Here is a 24121-nt window from a genome sequence, read left to right on the forward strand (position 1 = left end):
ACAGATATGAATCAGCAATTATTAGATTATTACATTTCAGTGGAATTAAATGCCTTGTCAACAGTTTTCTGTTGGAAATGCCGTGTATAGCTAGTTCCACCCATTCCTCTAGTTTACTGTTTGACCTTAATTTACTCCTTCCTCTTCTCAGGGTTGCTTTCCTGGCTGGCTTAGTCCTATCAGACAGAAGCCACTGTGGAAACTTCAGGCCCCCAGGCGCTCATAATAAAGTCGTATTACCATGAACAAAAGAGATGTGCTAATATTTGGTGCTATTTGGGGAGCATTTTTAAATTTTCAATACTCCATCTTTTACCAAGAATATAAAAACAATAACCATAATTTGTAGACACCATCTGAATTTACCAAAGCTACCTTCAAGTTCTCCTGAATAATATAAACATTTTAACCAAATATTGTTACTTGCCTTATAAATTTTTTTAAAAAGACTCTAAATAATGGAAATAATCACACCTAAAATGCATAAGAGCTCAGTACAACTGGTTCTATCTCAACATAGTCCTTGAATTAAATTAAAGGACTCAGTCACTAGCTTCTATTGTGTTACCTGAAACTGATGCTTAGCATATTTTTTGCTGAATTCAAATACAAAATGGTACATACATGATTGTAACCATGCAAAAGTATGTCTATATTTGACCTGAAAGGCAATAAGGAAAAATGAAAATAGTGGTTTACAATATTTAATAAAAGTATTTCAATAAGTTTTCAAACAAAAGGTACTTTAGCTAAGCACTTAAAAAAAAATTCAAAACTTCCTAAAAGTCTGAGTGACTACTTAAATGAAAAGCTCTCCTTTATCTGTATGAACATTGCTCATTGGGCCTTTCAGACCCTTCAAACTACTGAGGAAAGTATACTGTATAATAGCATGTGCCCTCCTGTCAGAGAAAACATAGGGGAAAATGGTAAGATGGTTTTCTACTCAGGGCAGGTTAGGTGAATGAAATCCTGCATCTTTTCAAAATGTTAACCAGATGTGGGGTAAATCCTGAAGTTTCAGCTCCTAAAACACCATTTGAAACTTGGGAGCAATAGATACCCTGGAGAAATCATTCTGGACAATAACGACTTTTGGGCAAGAATGGAAGGCAAAATTTGTTTTACACAAAGTAACTATTCAGATTTAATTCAGTAGATGTGAAAAATTATAAAACACAAAATTTACATTTAAAAGAAGATACACAGTGACCAGGCCTGGTGGCTCACACACCTGTAATCCCAGCCTTTTGGGAGGCCAAGGCAGGTAGATCACTTGAGGTCAGGAGTTTGAGGCCAGCCTGGCCAATTCAGTGAAACCCAATCTCTACTAAAAATAAAAAAATTAGCCAGGGAGGGTGGCAAGCACCTGTTATCCCAGCTACTCGGGTGGTTGACGAAGGAGAACCACTTGACCCAGGGAGGCAGAGGCTGCAATGAACCGAGATCACGCCACTGTACTCCAGGCCTGGGTGAGAGCGAGACTCTGTCTCAAAAAATAAGTATATATAAATAATAATTAAAAATAAATAAATAAAGGAGATAAATGTAAACCAAATCTAATAAAGGCCCTAAAAAAGAGCAAAACAGGCTGGGAGCAGTGGCTCACGCCTGTAATCCCAGCACTTTGGGAGGCCGAGGCGGGTGGATCATGAGGTCAAGAGATCCAGACCATCCTGGTCAACATGGTGAAACCCCGTCTCTACTAAAAATACAAAAATTAGCTGGGCATGGTGGCATATGCCTGTAGTCCCAGCTACTCGGGAGGCTGAGGCAGAATTGGTTGAACCCAGGAGGCAGAGGTTGCGGTGAGCCAAGATTGCGCCATTGCATTCCAGCCTGGGTAACAAGAGCAAAACACCGTCTCAAAAAAAAAAATAAAAAGAAGAGCAAAAGAATACTTCGTTCCAAATGGGAAACAGCAGAAAGAACCTAAGGAAGTAAAAACAGCCAGCACCGATCATATGGTTCTTTAAGGTAGTAAATACTAGGACCAGGTTAAAATTATAACAGAATTTGAGATTTCAAATTTCAAATTCCAAAAAGAAATTTACAGATCTAATCCAAATCCTTTCGTTTACAGATGAGGAAATTTAAGGTCTATTTATTATTCATCCAACAAACTTTGAATAGTGTGCCTACATGCTAGATGCTAGAGACAGAACAAAGACCAAGACAAGACATAGTTCAGGAAAGTCACTTGCCCAAAGTCACAAAGCAAGTTAGCAGTTAACCAGGGGCTCTTTGTACTAAACCCCATATTGTCGAATAACATACAGTCATTTCTGTGCCTGTAAGCACCCTAAGCATTTAATGATGGTTCTATGAAAATATAAGATTTCATACACAACTGATACAACATTTCATCAGGGGTATATATTATCTTCAGAGGTAATATGATAAGGGGTATATATAAGGGATATACATTATATTCAGATGCTAATAGAATCTATGTAAAATAATCACAGTTTCTTATATAGCATATGAAATAATAATTTCCTTGGAAGTACTTCCTAATTTCTTAGTCGTTAGGTGTTCTATGTGCAAATGTTGACAATCTAAATTATAAATTTAAAAAAAAATTTGTATTTATTTTTTAAGTTTGGGGGTACATGTGAAGGTTTGTTACATAGATAAAAACATGTCACAGAGTAAATTATGAAATTTTAAAACATGATTTCTGGTCATATGACTCTTACTATGTCTCCTTTGAATTACAAAGGAGAATGTCATTTTTTTAAAACAGTGTTTAAATGAAAATTAGAACACTAATCTTAAGTGAAAATTAGAATACTAGTTGCATAACATTTAGCTAGGTTCTAACCCTTTCTTTTCAATAAATGACTCAATTTTAAAAGACCTAGTTCTATCATTAACCAGTTACCCATCTAATCATTCACAGCTTAACCAGTTTGATAACGTTAGTGTATATAATATAAGTAGAGACAGTTAATAAAATGTTCTGCATGAGAACTTATTTCTTATTTTTTTCTTCTCTTTTTTTTTTTTTTAGATGAGGTGTTGCTCTTGCTGCCCAGGCTGGAGTGCAGTGGCATGATGGTTCACTGCAATTTCCTCCTCCCCTGGGTTCAAACAATTCTCCTGTCTCAGCCACCCAAGCAGCTGGGATTACAGGTGCCTGCCATGACACCTGGCTAATTTTTTTGTATTTTTAGTAGAGATGGGGTTTCATCATGTTGGCCAGGCTGGTCTCAAACTCCTGACTTCAGGTGATCCACCCGCCTCGGCCTCCCAAAGTGCTGGGAGTACAGGTGTGAACCACAGTGCCAGGCCTAGAACTTATTTCTTTAAGAGAAAACACGTACCTCACTTTAAAATGAACAATAGCACCTACTACAAAAGAGAAAATTAAGTTTGGAACCTATACTTTGTTTTCTTCACTGATGTAGTAACTTTAAGAAAGCAATACAGGAGTTCTTTAATATGAGAGAGAATAATAGGAGCCCTCTACTAGAATTAATACGGTAGCCTAAGAGTTCTTCTTTAATTAAAACAACCCAAAAGGAAAAGGTATGAAAATTTTGTAACTTACTGAAATAGAAAACTTCTGAGATACTCCTGATTGGAAAGTAGTTATTTGGCCAGGTGCAGTGGCTCACACCTGTAATCCCAGCACTTTAGGAAGCAGAGGCAGGTGGATCACCTGAGGTCAGGAGTTTGAGACCAGCCTGGCCAACATGGTGAAACCCTGTCTTTAATAAAACTACAAAATTAGCTGATTGTGGTGGCACACACCTGTAATCCCAGCTACTTCAGAGGCTGAGGCAGGAGAATCGCTTGAACCTGGGAGGCAAAGGTTGCAGTGAGCCAAGATCATGCCATCTCACTCCAGCTTGGGCGACAAGAGTGAAACTCCATCTCAAAAAAAAAAGTAATAATTTATCTTCTAACAACTCTGAGAACCTATGATGAGAAAGATGAGGGGACTGAAAGCTACCTGTTCTACATGTAACTCAATTACAATATGGAGCTCTAAGATTGATTTCCCATCTTTAGGCTGTAGAAGGCTCTTCTACTGTTGTACTTCTCCCCTGGCCATTCATTCAGTTATTATTTGTCCTCCTTCACTACATAACAAGCTCTGTCAATGAGAAGCACTTGGATATTATCCATCTCTATATTCTACCTTGCATGACAGCACATAGCTGGTACTCAATAATTGTAAAATGAGTACCATAGATGGTAACCAGAATAAAAAAGTTGGTAAGATCTATTCTGATTCATATATCCACACTCTGAAACTAACTGTAATAATAAAACATTGAAGCTACATCAGCAACATATGGTTCCACCTCAGATTATCAGGAAATTAAATGGCAGAGTAGAACTGAAAACTTTGAAAGGGGTGGCCACATAAAAAACAATGTGCATGCAATCTAAAATAACCACTCTCTTTTAAAGAAGAAAGGTCAATTTCAAGCCTCAGATGACTTAAGAAAATTGTCAGGAAGAAAGAAACATTATGTGAAAAAAAAAAAGATAATCTGATTTCTAGATTAAGATGTTTTAATATACATAATGTATAGTATTTCAGATAATTTATTAATGGCATTTTCTATAGGACACTGTAATTAATTCAGTGACGTCAATATTGATCTCATACAGACAAAAGATGAAAGTTGGGTTTTCTTGTGTACCAAGTACAAAACATGTGCTAAAAAGTTAATGTATATAGTTGTAAGAGATCAACGTTCAGGATGACTCAAGTTTACAGCAGTTGCTTCACACAGTTTTCCAAAACTTGGATGCCGCCCAGTGTTACTGTGTTTGTGCAAATGCCATCTCCGGAAGGCCTGACTACCTCCTTTTGCCAGCTCCACTTTTGCCTGATTTACTGCTGCCACTGCTAGATTTGCCAGATGATTTTGAAGAGAAGAGTCTTGTCATGAACTCAGAAACATCAGGCAACTCATGGTTGGAATTCAGCATATTCATTGACTGCTCCATCTCCTGCAAGAAGACAAGGCACAATGATATGTAGGATCCTTCAAGTCTTTTAACTCCTAACACTTTCTATTAAAGAAAAAGCAAAGGAGTATAACAAGTGAAAGGTACTAGTTCTGAGCAATGATGCAACATCCTGCTCAATAGAACTTCACCTATAGATTATTACTATTTTCCATGCTTCCTTTAACCACTAAACATTTTGATTCTTAGTAAATGTCCAATAAAGGATTGCCTAAGGTTTGAGTCTGCTTGTGTTTTAATAAAGAATATTTTTTTCTGATAATGAATATATTTGATCATATTCCTATCTTTATATTTTCTGATTAAGATGCTTTCTTATGATTTTAATGAATATATTTTTAAGTTCATGCTTTCTTTAGATGCCTATAATAAGAATATTAATTTTTAACTATACATGAAGGCATCAGTAAAGTTTGGAAAAGAAGTGTAGTATTTCCAAGAGTTCATTTATAAGCCTCAGTAGTAAATCTATGAATCCTGTATGGCTTGGGTGACTTCAACTAGACGCTAAAGCAATCAACACAAATGTTACAAACAAGTTATTGGCAAAACAGGATAGGATTTGGCACTTTTGAGTATTTGTCCTCCCCCTTAATTGAGCCAAAAATCTATAAAGTATTGTTTAATATTTATATAACATTAATGTAATGTCTGCTTCATTTAAATTTTAAGTGGCATTCTAAAACTGAACTTAAAATTGACTTTAGTCCCATTCAGACATGAAAAAGATAGCAAATACCGTATTACCTATCCTTCCTTCCTTTCTTTCTTTATTTTTCTTTCTTCCTTTTTTTTTTTTTTTTAAGAGATAGGGCTCAGGTGATCCTCCTGCCTCAGCTTCCTGAGCAGCTGAGACTACAGGCACACACCACAGCACTAGGCTTACCATTTCAAATTGAACGCTGTTACGGTATTAGCTTGAACTGTTCCCACAAAGATAGAATTTATTCCTAAGTTTTAAAGGAGAAAGTGCTTTTACAAGTAAGGCTAGGAAAAGAAATATTGTAAATGTAAACCAAATATGTTAACATGCCCCAATAATTAAGAAATCAATGTATATGGTAAGAGCTCTTGAGTCCCTACAAACATATATCAACTCTATTTTGGATTCTGTTCAATTCTGAAGCTCTTTTTTATCTCCCAGTTTTTGTGGTTTTATTTAAACAAATAAAACATGCACACGAGCCATTGATTCCTTGTCCTCACTGTGCAGACTGGCATTGGGACTAGTGACTCTGATGGCCAGCTGTGCTGCTCTTTCCAGATTGCTTTGTGGTTCTTGGAGGAAACACTGTGAGTAATCTCAGCACAGTAGGATTTGCTGCACATCAGCAGTACTTTCAGCTCCTTGATGTTGTACACTAGGAACTTCCAGAAGCCACTGGGTAGCAAGTACTTTGTTTCTTTGCAGGTCCCATAACCAATTGGCCTTTGAATCTTCTACGAACACTGTTGTCAATTCCTCTAGGTTTCTGCCAGTTAAGCTTAATTTTGACATATTGGTCTGACTGGTGCCAGATAAACCTCTTGGTCCTCTTTTTGATGATCTTGGGCTTCACAAAGGATCTGAGGGCAGTCATGATGCCAATTAGGAAATGGCACCACCTCTGCAGGCAGTACCAAGGAAGAGAGCTTCTGAAGCTCTTGAATCAACTTTTTACAATGTTTACTATGGGCAAAGCACTTTACAAGGAATGAACTTTTAATCAAATGTGACTCTTCATGTTTCCTTCTACTGATGCCACAGTTAATTGGCTTAACATATACAAGGAATGCATAGGATGTATTACTTTCTAACACTGAAGCAAAAATGCAAACATTTACCAATAAAACATTCTGAAATATCATAAACTTTTCCTATGAATCTTTTTCTGCCATTCCTGCTTGGAATAGACATCTACCTTCCACAGAACGTAATCACCTACTACCTTAGCAAACATTTCTATTAAGAAAAAAGAGCTGGGCACTGTGGCTTACACCTGTAATCCCAGCACTTTGGGAGGCCAAGGTGGCGGATCATGAAGTCAGGAGTTTGAGACTAGCCTGGCCAACATGGCGAAACCCTGACTCTACTAAAAATACAAAAATTAGCCAGGTATGATGGTGAGTGCCTGTAATCCCAGCTACTTGAGAGGCTGAGGAAGGAGAACTACTTGAACCTGAGATGGGGAGGTTGCACTGAGCTGAGATCATGCCATTGCACTCTAGCCTGGGTGACATGAGCAAGACTGTCTCAAAAAAAAAAAAAAAAAAGAAAAGAATAGAAAAAAGAAAAGTTACAAAATCCCCTGACAGCAAGAACACTATTTGATAAATCCATTCTATTTCCTACATTTAACTGGACTATGAGCCTACTGATGACAGGAATAGCCTATGATTCATTTCTGAATCTCCAGTATCTGGACCCTAGAAACTGATTGATAAATGTTTAGTCAGCAATTAATAAAATGGCAACACATCAACATACTAAATAAAATGAAGAACCTTGAAATTCAGAAGATACTTGTTGATGGTTGAATGGAAAAATACACAATGGATTTTTGAAAAAATGAAGAGTTCAAATAGAAGCCAATATTCAAAGAGAAAATGTGGTAGCGCTAAATTTGAAGCATCCTACTTAGCAAATCCTCTCCCTCTGCAGAACCAGTATGGTTTTGTGGTATAGAATTTAAAGGTCACTCTTCTACTAATCCATCCCCCATGGTCTATCTGAATTACTTACGTGTGTCTGAACACATAAACTGAGTATGTACTCTGAAGAGAGTTTTACAAAGTAAAGACAGATCATAGGAGCAATCATTTTGTGAATTATTTAGATTAAGTATACCAGAATTATTATACATTTCAACTATTTAACAAGTAAGGCATACAAAGAGGCTAGGATTCAGTAAGATGTTTTAGCTATACAAAAAGATTCAGGCCTTTATCAGGCAGAACTAACAATTTATCTAGTCTAATAGAAACAACTAATTAAATGCCAGGAAGATAATACTATGTTAATACAAATTCTAGATTAATTTGGCTTGGGAACTAGAATAAAAGTGAGAAAAACTAAGCCACCCAGCTACAATGGGATAGAGCAAGTATCACGATATGCTTGCTCTGTCCCATTGTATCCCACAATATCAAAAACCCACAGACAGGACCAAACATGGTGGCTCAGACCTATAATCCCAGTGCTTTGGGAGGCTGAGGCAAGTGGATAGCTTGAGTCCAGGAGTTTGAGGCCACTCAAATTGATTGTGCCACTACACTCCAGCTTGAGCAACAGAGACTCTGTTTCTTAAAAAAAAAAAAAAAAAAACTTCACAGCTGGACAATCATCTTACCCGTCTCATATCAGGATCACTCGTGTTGACGACTTTAGGCAAAAGCACAAATATCAATAATGGAAGAACCATCATCATAACCTGCAGAAAAAAAAAATCCAGATGTTTTTCCCCCACTTTACAGTTAATAGAACAAAAATTGCACATAATCAATGGTGAAATTAAAGATTTAAATGTTGTACACACAATAACGCTAGTAGCAACCACCTCTATTCTACTGAAACAGTTCTGATGATAGCAAGGTGCTGTCTGTCTGACTATGGTGGAGTATTATAGAATGTAAACGTTTTCTGTATGTATGCTTGGACTTTATAGATACCTCACTTCATAGTTGTGCCACCCACCTATCTTTTTGCAGTTTAGTGTGTTATTTAACACAAATAGTTTGCAAATGGAACTATCTATTCACTTTTTTTCTATCTATAGCCTGGCAATTGGATTGGTGATCCTGATGGCAAGCTAACTGCTCTTTTCGGATGACTGTGGTTCTTGTAAAACTGATCTACTTTAGCAGATGAGTTCTGAAAAATGATCTAGAAGCATCAAGCACTGGATATTTCCATGGAATTCCAGAAATGAGAACATGGAAGATGAATAAACTGGAGATTCACTGCTGACTTCTTCTATCCAGTCTACCCTCCTGCCTCTTTATCTCTGACAGATTCTAAGTACTAATTTATTTCTCTCTAGGTGATATACAGCCTCTATATTCAGAGGCTATATATATCATGTGTGATCTAAATAGGTATCACCAAGGAATATGGCCAAAACATAAATTCTTTTATTTTTATTGATTGATTGATTGATTGAGACTGAGTCTCGCTCTGTTGCCCAGACTGGAGTGCGATGGCACAATCTCGGCTCACTGCAACCTCCGCCTCCCAAGTTCAAATGATTCTTCTGCCTTAGCCTCCCAAGTAGCTGGGATTACAGGTGCCCGCCACCACACTGGCTAATTTTTTATATTTTTGTTAGAGACGAGGTTTCACCACGTTGGCCAGGCTCGTCTCGAAACCCTGACCTCGTGACCCGCCAACTTTAGCCTCCCAGAGTGCTGGTATTATATGCGTGAGGTACCACGCCCAGCCTATTTAGATAAATTCTAAACAGCAATTCAATTTTTAAAAACAGCAAAAGAAGGCTGGGAGTGGTAGCTCATGCCTGTAATCCCAGCAATCTGGGAGGCCAAGGAGGGTGGATCACGAGGTCAGGAGTTCAAAACCAGCCTGGCCAATATGGTGAACCCTGTCTCTACTAAAAATACAACAACAACAAAAATTTAGCCAGGCATGTTGGCACATGCCTGCAGTCCCAGCTACTCAGGAGGCTGAGGCAGGGGAATCTCTGTAACCTCGGAGGCGGAGGTTGCAGTGAGCTGAGATCGTGCCACTGCACTCCAAGCTGGGCAACACAGAGAGACTCCATCTCAAAAAAAAAAAAAAAAACAGCAAAAGAAAAGGTCAATTTGTTTCTAAAAACTGTTTTCTTAATGGTAGTCAACAATAATTTATTGTATATTTTAAAATACTAACCAAAGAGTGGAATTGGTATGTTCCTAACATTTACAAAAACATGATAAATGCTTAAGGTGAGGGATATCCCAATTATCCTGATGTGATTAATACACATCATATGCCTGTATCAAAATATCACATATCTCTCATAAATATATACATCTATTATGTACCTACAATAATTAAAAATAAGGCCGGGCGCATGGCTCACACCTGTAATTCCAGCACTTTGGGAGGCTGAGGCAGGCGGATCACAAGATCAGTTCGAGACCAGCCTGGCCAACATGGTGAAACCTTCTCTCTACTAAAAATACAAAAATTAGCTGAGTGTGATAGTGGGCGCCTATAGTCTCAGCTACTCAGGAGACTGAGGCAGGAGAATCGCTTGAACCCAGGAGGCAGAGGTTGTAGTGAGCCGAGATCACACCACTGCACTCCAGCCTGGGCGACAGAGCGAGATTCTGCCTCAGAAAAGTAAATAAATAAATAAATAAATAATAAAAACAAATTTTTAAAGAATGCATGCTATTAGTGTTTTCTTATTAGTATCATAACATCAGTTTCATAATGCCAACTACTTAAATTACCACAGAAAAACTTTTCATTTCACATGTTAAAAAAAGAGAAAGAAATCCTTATTTGTGCTATCAACAGGGATGGTTAATAAATGACGGCACATTAACCAATGGACTAATAATATGCAGGTAGTATGAAGAATGAGACATTTCCAGATATGACTGACTTACTGAATATTCTTATTCTATCTGAAATATAAAACATGTCATTATAAATATTTATCCAATTTCTTTTACACATTTCAACATCAAATCTACAGTGCAATTCTCACTATATTCTCTTCATTATGTATTCCCGAAGCCATTATCCTTCTAAAATCTGCAAATTACTCACAATTATCCTTTCATCCAACAATCTGACCTCAGCTTTCTATCTCAGAGTGGTTTGAAGTTTTCCCCTACCTAGAAGTGAATTAGGTATTACTAAAGTGCTTTATTTTAGGCTGATACATACCATTGGGTTCATCAGAAAGTCTGTCCAGCCCCATGATTCCCTTTTAATAAAGTAAGAAGGTGGACCTGAAGATTTCATTTGGAGAGGATAGGGCAGTCTGACAACCTCTGATGTTTTGATGTAATTCACATATCTTGCTCTGATAAAGCAACATGAGGAAAGCAACAGTAATTCCATTAAAAACATGACTAGTTAAAAGAACTGCTTATACTATATTAGCAAAGCATTATACACATCTTCAGCTTTTTCCAAAATGCTTTAAAATCAAAACTTTTGATCTTGAAAATCTGACCAAAATAGCTTTATCTAAATGTCTAAAATATGCAGCAAAACACAGAGGAAAAAAATGCTAGACTTGGAATCTTCTAGTTGTAGCTCTGTCATTACGTAGGCCTGTGAAATTAGATGAATTTCCTAACTTCTATTGATGTCAAAAGTTCTTTTAGAATCCTTCCAGTGCTAAAGTCATTTAATTATATTTAGTAATGAACTTACTTCATTAGAACATACAAAAATACTGGATTTTTTTGGTGGTCTAAGAAATGCATTATTGGATGTAACCAATTTTTAAGACTATATTGCAAGAAAATTTTATAATGCAAGAAAGCACTGCAACAGTGCTATAGGTAACACTACATTTTTCATCAAAGATACACTAATTTTAATCAAAATTCTCATCCATGTTTACACATGATCCATTTTACTTTTTGAAAACTGCCTCCTCCTATTTCACCGTTCACTGCTGTGTTAAATTCTGGGAATTTTTTTTTTTCTGATCTATCTCCCACTTCATCAAACTTCTGTTCAATTTCTTAATGCACCCATGAAGTTGTACATTTCAATGCCTATATTCATTGTAGAAGTTCATTTTATTCTTTTTTCAAATATCTATAGCCTATTTTGGTATATCATCTCTTTTTTTTCTGAGATGGAGTCTTGCTCTGTCACCCAGGCCAGAGTGCAGGGTGCAATCTCAGCTCACTGCAACCTGCGCCTCTCGGGTTCAAGTGATTCTCCTGCCACGGCCTCCTGAGCAGCTGGGACTACAGGCACGTGCCACCATGCCCAGCTAATTTTTTGTACTTTTAGTAGAGATGGGGTTTCACCATGTTAGCCAGGATGATCTCAATCTCCTGACCTCATGACCCACTCGCCTCAGCTTCCCCAAGTGCTGGGATTACAGGTGTCAGCCAACATGCCCAGCCCTGGTATATCATTTCCATGGCAGTCTTTTATTCCCATTAAGTACTTTCATATGTTAAATTATCTTAGAGTTTATATCCAATAATTCTACTATTCAAAGTTCTTGGAGGTCTGATTTATTTGCTGACTCAATGTAGTCTGTTTTCTTGGGTACTTTATAAGTTTAGTTGACCTCATTTACCTACTTAAGTAAATAGATAGAAAGGGCATCTCCTTCCAGAGACTTTATGCAATTGTTTCTGCCAGAAATTTGGGGATTATAACCAGGAACTATTTTGTTCATTGCTCAGCTTGGAAGTTCCTGGATTATGCAGGAAGTAATAAATTCATATCCCAAATTTTAATGAGTCTAGGAGCATAACTATCAGTTTTCAGGGAGACTTTTTCCCCCAAAGGTGAGGGTCAGACTTTTCCCCCAAAAAATCTAGAGCCTTCTGGATTTTAGTCCCAAGTGTCAAAGGGAGGACCAAATTTTAGATCTAATTCTGACTCCAAGCAAGCCCCCCCACTGCACACGGCTTGCCTCCCCACTGCACACTGCTAATTAAATCTAAGCCGTATGGGCTAGAGAATATCAAAATCTCAGGTGGGGAGTGGTTTGCAGTTTATCCCCTAGGGAGTTCCTTTGTTTTGGGGGGAACTATGCATTTACTAATAAAAGAAAATGTTTAGCCAGGTGCGGTGGCTCATGCCTGTAATCCCAGCACCTTGGGAGGCCAAGGCAGATGGATCATTAGGTCAGGAGTTTGAGACCAGCCTGACCAACATGGTGAAATCCCGTCTCTACTAAAAATACAAAAATTAGCCAGGCATGGTGGCACACACCTGTAGTCCCAGCTACTCAGGAAGCTAAGACAGGAGAATTGCTTGAACCCAGGAGGCAGAGGTTGTAGTGGGCCAAGATTGTGCCATCATACTCCATACTGGGGAAAAGAGTGAGACTTCATTTCAAAAAAAGAAGAAGAGAAATGTTTGTCATACTTTTATCCAGCATTTCTAAGGCTTTTCACTCTGCCAAAACATCAGAAATGGATATCCCACATATATTCAAAACTAATTTATGCATGCTTATAAAATATTGGTCAATGCTGGGCAGATGGCTCATGCCTGTAATCTCAGCACTTTGGGAGGCTGAGGTGGGTGATCATTTGAGGTCAGGAGTTTGAGACCAGCCTGGTTAATATGGTAAAACCCTGTCTCTACTAAGAATACAAAAATCAGCTGGACATGGTGGCACACACCTGTAATCCCAGTTACTTGGGAGTCTGAGGCAAAAGAATCACTTGAACCCAGGAGGTGGAGGTTATAGTGAGCTGAGGGTATGCCACTGCACTCCAGCCTGGGTGACACAGCAAGACTCCATCACACACACAAAAAAAGCATTAGGACATATATGAATCCCACTTTGTCCTCTACTCTGTCCCACCCCCAATTATTAAAATAATTTTTTTCTTTTATTTAATTTAACCTATGCTTCAGACATACAATCATCAGGAATGTATCTGAAAACATGAATCCCACTACTGCAATCAGTTCTTAAATGCTCAAGCAAGAAGTATTCTTTACCCAAGTTTTAAAAAGGCAAATAAAACTTTATACAGTTGCTCCTCGATTTACATTCCAATAAGCCCACTGCAGGTTGAAAAATACTGTAACTAGAAAAGGCATTTAATACACCTAACCTACAGACCAACACAGCATACCTTAGCCTACCTTAAAATTGCTCAGAATACTTACATTAGCCAACAGGTGGCAAAATCACCTAACACAAAGCCCATTTTATAATAAGAAACTTATTGACGTCATGTAACTTACTACGTTCGTACTAAATGTAAAAAAAAGAATGGTTGTTAAGGGTACTTAAGGTATGGTTTCTACTGTGTATTGCTTTAGCACCATGGTAAAGTCAAAATATTCTAAGTTGAACCATTGTAAGCTGGGGACCATCTATATTTAAAACAATATTCCTATTTGCTGAAACCACTTTATTCAAAATTTAACCAGAGTAAAAAGGATAAAAAAAAAAAAAATACAAGTATTCCCTTTTGTGTAACAGCTCTCATTCCCTCCAATATTGTGTTTTCAACAAAAAAGTTTTTAAAGCAGTATATATAACATATACTATGATCCATGTACCCCCCATTTCCAAGCTTACAATTCTAAAATATACAAGATACAAAGTCATGAAAAAGTCCTTTAATGCCTAGATTTAACACAAAAAAACTTTCATTTAATTTTATTTTTTGAGACAGGATCTCACTCTGTTGCCCAGGTTGGAGTGCAGTGGTGCAATCATGGCTCACTGCAGCCTCAACCTCCCAGGCTCAAACAATCTCCTACCTCAGCCTACCAGGTAGCTGGAATCACAGGCATGTGCCACCATGTCCAGCTAAGTTTTGAACCTTTTTTTCTTTTGGTAGAGATAGGGTCTCACTATGCTGCCCAGGCTGGTCGTGAATTCCTGGGCTCAAGTGATACACCTCCTTTACCAGCCTTGCAGTGCTGCGATTCTAGGAACTAGCCACCACACCGACCCTATATATATACATTTTTAAAAATCTTCACCTTTCCAAAAAGCCACGAGAAAGTTAATGCTTTTAAAAATTCATCTCCTTTGGGCCGGGCGCGGTGGCTCAAGCCTGTACTCCCGGCACTTTGGGAGGCCGAGGCGGGTGGATCACGAGGTCAAGAGATTGAGACCATCCCGGTCAATGTGGTGAAACCCCGTCTCTATTAAAAATACAAAAAATTAGCTGGGCATGGTGGCGCGCATCTATAGTCCCAGCTACTCGGGAGACTGAGGCAGGAGAATCACCTGAACCCAGGAGGCGGAGGTTGTGGTGAGCCAAGATCACGCCATTGCACTCCAGCTTGGGTAACAAGAGCGAAACTCCGTCTCAAAAAAAAAAAAAAAAGTTCATCTACTTTGAAACAATCTATTCCATCAAAAAATATTTATAAACATATATGCAAGGTACTACCTTCTAACTGAAGCTTTGCCCCTACCCTAAATAGTCAAAAGCAAGAAACGTCACCAGAGTTTGGACAAAAAAAAATTCTAAGACAATAATTTAACTTCAAAAATAAGGAAGAAGCTGGACACAGTGTGTGCCTGTAATCCCAGCTACTCAGGAGGTTGAGGTGGGAAGATTGCTAAAGGTCAGTTTGAGGCTGTAGTGGGCCATGATTGTACCTGAGAATAACCACTACACTCCAGCCTAGGCAACATAGCAAGACCTTGTCTCTCTAAAAAGAGAAAGTAGGGGGAAAAAGTAATTTGTTTTTAAGAATATGTTTATTGGTGGCATTAGAATACTAGTTTTCTGATAATATCAAGAATATTCTCTTGGACAGGCACAGTGGTTCACACCTGTAATCCAGCACTTTGGAAGGCCAAGGCAGGTGGAGTACTCGAGGTCAGGAGTTTGAGACCAGCTTGGCCAATATGGCGAAACCCCATCTCTACTAAAAATACAAAAATCAGGCTGGGCATAGTGGCTCATGGCTGTAATCCCAGCACTTTGGGAGGCTGAGGAGGGCGGATCGCAAGGTAAGGAGTTCAAAACCAGCCTGGCCAATATGGTGAAACCCCATCTCCACTAAAAATGTAAAAATTAGCTGGTTATGGTGGTGCCTGTAGTCCCAGCTACTTGGGAGGCTGAGACAGGAGAATTGCTTGAACCAGGGAGTTGGAGGTTGCAGCGAGCTAAGTTCATGCCACTGTACTTCAGCCCGGGAAGACAGTGAGAATCCGTCTAAAAAAAAAAAAAAAATCAGAGGGACATGGTGATGTGTGTCTGTAATCCCAGTTACTTGGGAGGCTGAGATACAAGAATCTGGGAGGCAGCAGTTGCAGTGAGCCAAGAATGTACCACTGTACTCTAGCCTGGGTGACAGAGAAAGACTTTGTCTCAAAAAAAAAGAATATTGTCTTGATAACTGTCTCTGTTTAGTATACATGCTAAAAGAAGAGAATGAAACCATTACTTGTCTATCAATAGGAGCTAGTTATATAAATGATGGCAAATCGATCAAAGGACTAACATGCACCTAAGATACAGGATGGGACAGCTCCATATGTGACTCATTCTATTTGAATTATGGCGTATTTACATATTACATTCTTAAAACTTTCAATGTCAAAGAAAGCAAAGAAAGAAGAAGCAAATTTTAGCAGTAAACACTAACTCAAATGTAAATACTACGATACTAAGTAAACATGTGTCAGCTCAAAAAAAAACAAATCAGCCTAAATATGCTGGGCACACACCAAAAAGATCAGTAGTAAAATTATTTATTAGTCCTCTACCTCCAGAAATTGTTTTTGCCTTTGCCTGATCTGTGCTTTATTACTGCAACATAGAGTCATATTTGATAGCTCAAACAAAGAAGAGACATTACCACTTAAAACTGTTTAATATATTGCCTGTTCAGATTTTACCAAAGAGAATGCCCTGAGACAACAAAATAAATAAATAAATTTGTTTTATTATAATGGGAAGCTGACTCTGAAAACTATAGATATCTACACAAATGTTTCAACTCCAAATATATCTTGCTATTCTCCACACTCCCAGTCTAAATTAGACTACAGTTCTTTTCACCTCAATTGTTTTCCCTAGAAACATGACATTTCTGGCCGCAAGCAGTGGCTCACAGCTGTAATCCTGGGACTTTGGGAGGCCGAGATGGGTGGATCACCTGAAGTCAGGAGTTCAAGACCTAACTGGCCAACACGGTGAAACCCCGTCTCTACTAAAAACACAAAAATTAGCCAGGCATAGTGGCACATGCCTGCAATCCCAGCTACCAGTGGGCTGAGGCAGGAGGATTGCTTGAACTTGAGAGGCGGAGGTTGCAGTGAGCTGAGATCGTGCCATTGCACTCCAGCCTGGGCAACAGAGTGAGACTCTGTCTCACAAAAAAAAAAAAAAAGAAAAAAGAAAAAAAAGAAATACTACATTTCCATTGAACATAAAAGATTCCGGAAAGAAAGGACCACAGTAATTTCTAGATCAATGAAGTATCAGATAGATAATAAGAGGTATTATCAAAATATCCTAGTGAAAAACAGGTGATGAATGGTATTTCTAATTTAGAAAAGTTAAATTATTTCCAACTTAATAATCATATTTCAATTATATCTTCCATGGCGCTTTAGCTCCTATAGTAAGTAATCATACCTTTTCTTTATATAATCATATTAGAAGCTTTAAAATAAATTTTAAGCCAGAGCAAGATGCTCAACTTTACAATTTTTTCAATGTTCAGATTAACACAACATGAAGATATTTTAAGTGTTTTAAGGAATAGCTATAGTTTAAATAAAAAGAATTTTTCATCTGAACTATTAATTCTAAAAGAAATATATGATAAGGTATTCGGTAGCCTAGCTTTTGGCAAAAATTAAATCAGCTGCCCTCACCTCATTTTTCCTTTTGAAGTGATATCCACTCGAACAGGATCAAATCTGTAAGCTGGAGATACAACTTCCACTACATAAGATCCAGAAGGTATATCATGAACCACAAAACTCCCATCTGTCCTGGAAAAATGAAAATCATATTTAGCTACTTCTGATCAACAGCTTAGTCTTTTCTTACCTGCTATGACCAAATCAACTCTCCCGAACAATGACATTAAAAGCAACTGGCAAATAAATAGGCAAACGTCCCATGCTTCAGTTTCTTTCTTCCCTTCCTTTCCTTCTTTCCCTCCCTTCCTCTCGCACTTCTTTCTTTCTTTTTTACTGGAGTGCAATGGTCTCTCTCTCTCTCTTTTTCTTTCTTTTGAGAGTCTCACTGTGATACCCAGGCTGAAGTGCAACGGTGTAATCTTGTCTCACTGCACCTTCTGCTTCCTGGGTTCAAGCGATTCTCCTGCCTCAGTCTACCGAGTAGCCGGGATTACAGGCATGTGCCACCATGCCTGGCTAATTTTTGTATTTTTAGTAGACGGGATTTCACGGAGTTGGCCAGGCTGATCTCGAACTCCTGACCTCGGGTGATCTGCCTTGGCATCCCCAAGTGCTGAGATTACAGGTGTGAACCACTAAACCTGGCCTTCAGTTTCTATAATTATACTGAATAGGTTCTGAAAATACCCAAGCACTCCAAAGTAGCAGAGAAGCCTAACATAGAAAGTAATTATTTTCCTTCTATGGGTAGAGATGATAGGTGACAGAAACACAGTTCCCATTCTAAAGCCATTTCTTCATTGAATATATATTATTATTACAATATTAGGGTTCAATATTGCCAGTCACCCCAACAATTTCTTTTTTTTTTTTTTTCTTTTTTTGAGACGGAGTTTCGCTCTTGTTACCCAGGCTGCAGTGCGATGGCGCGATCTCGGCTCACCGCAACCTCCGCCTCCTGGGTTCAGGAAATTCTTCTGCCTCAGCCTCCCCGAGTAGCTGGAATTACAGGCATGCACCACCATGCCCAGCTAATTTTTTGTATTTTTAGTAGAGACGGGGTTTCACCATGTTGACCAGGATGGTCTCGATCTCTTACCGTGTGATCCACCCACCTCGGCCTCCCAAAGTGCTGGGATTACAGGCGTGAGCCACCGCGTCGGGCCTAACAATTTCTTACTATTAAAAATGGCATTTTGGCTGGGTGCAGTGGCTCACACCTGCAATTCCAGCACTTTGGGAGATTGAAGCGGGTAGATCATGTTATATCGCACTCAGCACAGAAAGTCAACACCAGAACAAAAGAATGCCAAATTACAGGGTTTATTGCCGGCAACCACGGAGGACTCACGTCTCTCCAACCCGTGGCAGAGAAAGAAGAGTGACAAGGCCTTTTTATACCCACAAAACCACCTTGGGAGTGGGGGTGAGGAACGGAGATGGGAATGAAAGCTGTCAATCACCTCCTAGGCTGAGAGGAGGGTGAGGGGGCTCCAGATATTCCAAGGGCCAGGGGACTTTTGTCATTCCGATTGCCACTTAAGTGGTTTACAGAGGTCAAGGTAAACATTAGTTTATACATTATTTGGACAGGTGTGGGGTCCACATAATTTTAGGTTACTTGGCGCCAGGATGGAATTATCTAGGGGTGCTTACTTTGGTAAACAAAGGCCGGCAATTCTGGCAGTTACAGATAAGAGAAAGTATGCAGCTTGTCCTCTCTTTGCATTTTGCAAGGTAATCTTAGTAGTTTACAGAAGCCATGGCTAGCAGTCATTGTGAGGAGAATGGAAACAGTTTTCCCATTTTAAAATGGCATTGTACTGGTTCTAATTCTAGGCCAGCTATATCACAATCACAAAGAAGTTCAAGACCAGCCTGGCCAATACGGTGAAACCCCGTCTCTATTTAAAAAATACAAAAATTAGCTGGGCATGGTGGTGTGTGCCTGTAGTACCAGCTAATCAGGAGGCTGAGGCAGAAGAACTGCTTGAACCCAGGAGGCAGTTGCAGTTAATCAAGATCATGCCATTGCACTCCAGCCTGGGGACAGAGCAAGACTCCATCTACCCCTCGCCCCCCAAAAAAGGCATTTTGTTCTAATTTTGATCTGCATTTTTTGGTTTTCTGTTCTTTTCAACAAATAATAAAAGGTATTTAAGTATGTTTGTTCTACTTGTTATACATAATTCCCATTTACTTTGGTTACTAGAAGCTTAAAATGTTTATGTAGTTAAAAACATCCATCTTTTCCTTACTGATTTCTTCTAAACTTCCTAGACTTAGAAAACCATCCTATCAGGAGCTGATAATTTCATTTCACAGATCAAAATTAATTTGTTTGGAAAATGAGAAACTACTATTCTGAGGGGAAAATTTTTTCTGTTTCAGGAAAGCAAATGGTTCTAAATGAATCAACTGTATCAGATAATTCCCAATATCATAACAATATATTAAAATAATGCTTCTTAAATCTTCATACTTTCATAGTTAGAGGAATGACTAATACTGATGATATCCACAATAGTTACTAAAAAGTAAGATGAAAAAGTGTTACTCCAAAGCACACACTGAACCAAGACATAACTGCAATGTAAATAAGTTAACTTCTGCCTGGGCTGGACATCTTCCATTTGCCCTCTAGATCCACTCTCCACCTTTCTCCTCTTTGCAGACTGGAGAAAGGAAAGAAAATGAGTTTAGTATATTTTCCCCCCAGCTCTCTCACTGACAGGCAACCTATGACTGGCTGTGTCAAGGGACTGGCTTGTCTTTCAATGCAGCCCCTTCTTCCTTTCAAGGTTCCAGTAACCTCTATTCTTCTCTTCCTTCAGGATTAGAGGTGGGGATAATAATCTTGAAGTTGTAAACTCCAGGGTACTGCACAAGCTGGCTATTTCCCTGCACCATTACTATACTCTTTGATCATTTAATCCCTTCATTAAATTCTCCTTGAATTACTCTAATTTGAGTGCATCTTCTACTTCTTAATGGGACCCTGACTGAACCAATTTCTTTCCTTCCCTCCCTTCCCCCACCCCCGAACCGCTTTCTTTTTTTGAGACAGAGTCTTGTTCTGTAACCAGAGATACAGTGGACTGGGGCCATCTCTGTTTACTGCAACCTCCGCCTCCTGGGTTTAAGTGATTCTCCTGCCTCAGCCTCCCTAGTAGCTCAGTGGTGTAGGGCCCGACACCACTCCCGGCTGATTTTTTTTTTGTTTTTTGGTAGAGACAGGGTTTTACCATGTTGGCCAGGCTGGTCTCTAACTTCTGACCTCTGGTGATCTGCCCGCTTAGGCCTCCCAAAGTGCTGGAATTACAGGTATGAGCCACCACACCCAGCCCCGACTGAACCAATTTCAAAACATTTTTTTTAGATCCAGAAAAAAAACAAACTGATGACTGTGGAACACAAATAATATCAGAAATAATTATTTAAAGAAAAGGCAAATATATTTATCATCCTAAGGTAAATATTTTACTTAAGAAAAATAATATAAAGTTTGCAATAAAAAATTTAAAATTTGTCCTTAAAAATGTAGTCTATAAAAATATAGACCTTGTTGTATCCTGATGTGAAAGAACAATTATACAAAAACATTTTTGAGATGACTGAGGAAACATAAAAATAAGACTATTAGATGATATTAAGGCATGATTATTTTTGTTGAATCAATAATGGTAATATGGTTTTTGTTTAAGTCCTTATGTTTTGGAGATACATAATGACGCTTTTACAAGTAAAATCATATTATGCTTAGAACCATTTAAAAATATTTCAGAAAAAATGAGGTACATAAAAGACATGAAACAAAACAGTAGAATGCCATTCTATATATGCATGTCTGAAAATTTCCATAATAAGAAGTTCAAAAAACTATAGAATATAAAATTACTATGTTAAAAAAAAAAACCTGAAAACTACCTGTCCAAAAACAGAGGACTGGTTAAATCAATTATGGCTTATATACATTGTGATAATAGCAAGAAATGATGCGAGTAGTCTTCAGGCCCAATTCCATTTATCTCCATTAACCAAGTCTTAAGCCACCTCCAATAAGCATAAACCTAAGTCAAAACTGTGTGCTAGTCATGCAAAACAGCTACAATACAAATTACCTACCCCTTTTCCAATAAGATTATCACCATAAACTCCTCACATTAGCTCTCCAACAACCTTTTTTTTTTTTTTCCTGAGAGATAAGGTTTTGCTCTGTAGCCCAGGCTGGGGTGCAATAGCATGATCACAGCTTACTACAGCCTCCACCTCCTTGGCTCAAGTGATCCTCCCACCTCAGCCTCCTGAGTAGCTGGGACTACAGGTGCATACCACCTGTATACCTTGCTATTTTTTTTATTTTTTGTAGAGATGGGGTCCCACAATGTTACCCCAGCTGGTCTGAAACTCCTGGGCTCGAGCAATCCTCCCCCCTCAGCCTCCCCAAGTGCTGAGATTACAGGTATGAGCCACCATGCCTGGCAATTCTCCATCAACCTTTCTACATATAAATGAAATAATATGAAATGGTATCAAAAGCTGTTCAAAAATATTAGGTGAAAAAGGCAGCTTACAAACTACTATATATTGTATTTTACTAGTAAAAACATAAATCGTATGATTCCCAAAGAAGCTGGAAAAATGGCAGGCACCATGGCTCATGCCTGTAATCCCAGAAATTTGACAGGCTGAGGCAGAAGGATCACCTGAGGCCAGGAGTTTGAGACCACACTGGGAAACATAGCAAGACTCTGTCTCTACAAAAAATAAAAAAAATAGCAAGGTAGCAACTGCCTGTAGTCCCAGCTACTCAGAAGGCTGAGTGAGGCAGGAGGATCTCTTGAGTCCAGAAGTTTGAGGCTGCCATGAACTATGATCTCGCCACTGCACTCCAGCCTGAGTGACAGAACAAGACCTTGTCTCAAAAAAAAAAAAAAGATACAATAAAACATTAAATCAGTAAGGGTTGCTTCCCTTCTTTCTTGTTTCTAATATACTATTTTTAAACAGAAATTAAATGCCTTTTAAAAGAACTGTATACAGCAGAAGAGTGGCCAAATGGTCAATTAAGGCTCTTTTCTAAAGCTTAATGAGAACTTTATCATTAAAACATCATTAATTAGGGTAAACTCTAAAGAATGCCCTAATGACAGATTATTAATGATAGATGGCAGTAAAATACTGGTTGTCAATCTGTCACTATTTATTAAATCTGAGGTTGGAATTATCATTCAAGGGCACTTACATGATCTGAACAAATCTGTAAATAAGATTTAGATTTAAATGTCCACATTTGTCTGATTTTCAGATATCATTTGCTGGTGTACAAACCCATCAAAAGAAACACTTTTTACTAATTACTTTCTTTCAGTTTGCAGTTTCACCTTCCAAGTAAGGGTGGAAAGATTTAAAAGAATGTATGTGTGCCTAGACATTTCAAAAGCAGACTGCTGCAAAACTAGTGCTAACAAATTCATCCTGTCTTTTAATATAGACAGAAATCCCACTTCCACTAATAGCACTAAGGGACAGAAGAAAGCAATGTAGTCTCACATAAGTGACAAGTGTGACATAGCAAATCCCTCGACGAATTCAAATGTAAAAAGGACAAGCCCACCCCCCAAGCCAAAAGCCAAAAGTGCTTTAACTAGGGATTTCAGGGCCTATTAATTTTAGAAGCAGTAACATTAGTCTCCCAGTCTGTCGTCACTAGAAGCCCTTTGGGTTTTGAGAATTCCCTGGTGTGTCGCATCTTTCTACAGAACAACAAGCTACCAAAAGACTGAAATGAATGCAAAAAACGACTAGGTTCTAGGGAAACCAGATGAGATGCAAAAGAAAGAAACCAAGAGACAAATAAGGGTCCACCTGTTCTCAGGGCGCAGGAATGGTCGTTCTCACATGGGGCCAAAATAAGATTAAAAATAACTGACTCCATGCTCTGACCACGGCAGGGGGTGAGCACCTGCCATCCTCATTCCAGAGGTACAGGACCGAGAAAGGGAAAGCCTCCGACTGCCTCCCAAGGTCTCCTGGCATAGACCGTTAGCGGCACCCTCCCCTTCAGTCCGAGACAGCGACGTCGTCACGTCCTGACACTTAACTCTCCTAGTGGGGCCCCTGTCCCGCCTCCACCCCAGCCTTTTTCCCGCGGCCCTCAGGATGCTCACTTAAGGAAGCCGACGTGCTCTTCTCCGTCTACGAGCACTCGGGCCGCCGAGATCCAGTCCTGGGGCTTCACCCCCGGAACAACTGCACGCCCCTCAATCTTGAAGCGATCTCCTATGCCGACCCCACTCCCTACCGATCCCTCTGCAGCAGCCCCGGGCACCTCCGAGCTCTGGACATCCCCTGATAGCAGCAGCAGCAGGACTGGAAAGAATCCCCACAGAGCGGCCGCCATGACAGAAGCTCTACACTCAGGTCAGCAGCCCCGGAAGCCTTCCCTGTCTCCCGGCCGCCACCGCCGCCGTTGGCGGCTTCGTGACGTCATCAGTGCGCGCCCGCTTATGTCATAAGCTGTGGGATCCAACCAGAGGGAAGAAATCATGGCCGATCGACTAGCGAGGCGGAAGAAAGGCGGAAGTACTGCCCTAAACTCCCGGCGCTCCGGGTTGGAAGGCGGTGCGCAGAGCATGTGT

At 39.2% G+C, this 24121-nt stretch overlaps 1 protein-coding gene across 2 annotated transcripts; it reads right to left on the reverse strand.

Annotated features, from left to right (window-relative positions):
• Positions 1–2566: 2566 nt before the first annotated feature.
• EMC7 (ER membrane protein complex subunit 7) lies at positions 2567–23901 on the reverse strand. 2 transcript variants are annotated; one of them, XM_002807203.7, is made up of 5 exons: positions 23651–23901; positions 17490–17609; positions 10862–11000; positions 8319–8399; positions 2567–4971 (listed from the first exon to the last, which is right to left on the reverse strand). In XM_002807203.7, exons 1-5 carry the CDS (start codon positions 23881–23883, stop codon positions 4819–4821), a joined length of 726 nt encoding a protein of 241 aa, XP_002807249.4. In that variant the 5' UTR covers positions 23884–23901; the 3' UTR covers positions 2567–4818. The 2 variants fall into 2 exon arrangements, with proteins under 2 accessions (XP_002807249.4, XP_035115822.2); XM_035259931.3 differs by lacking the exon at positions 17490–17609 and having other exon boundaries at positions 4510–4971.
• Positions 23902–24121: the final 220 nt, after the last annotated feature.

This window comes from Callithrix jacchus, chromosome 8, assembly GCF_049354715.1.
Source record: "Callithrix jacchus isolate 240 chromosome 8, calJac240_pri, whole genome shotgun sequence".
NCBI lineage: Eukaryota > Metazoa > Chordata > Mammalia > Primates > Cebidae > Callithrix > Callithrix jacchus.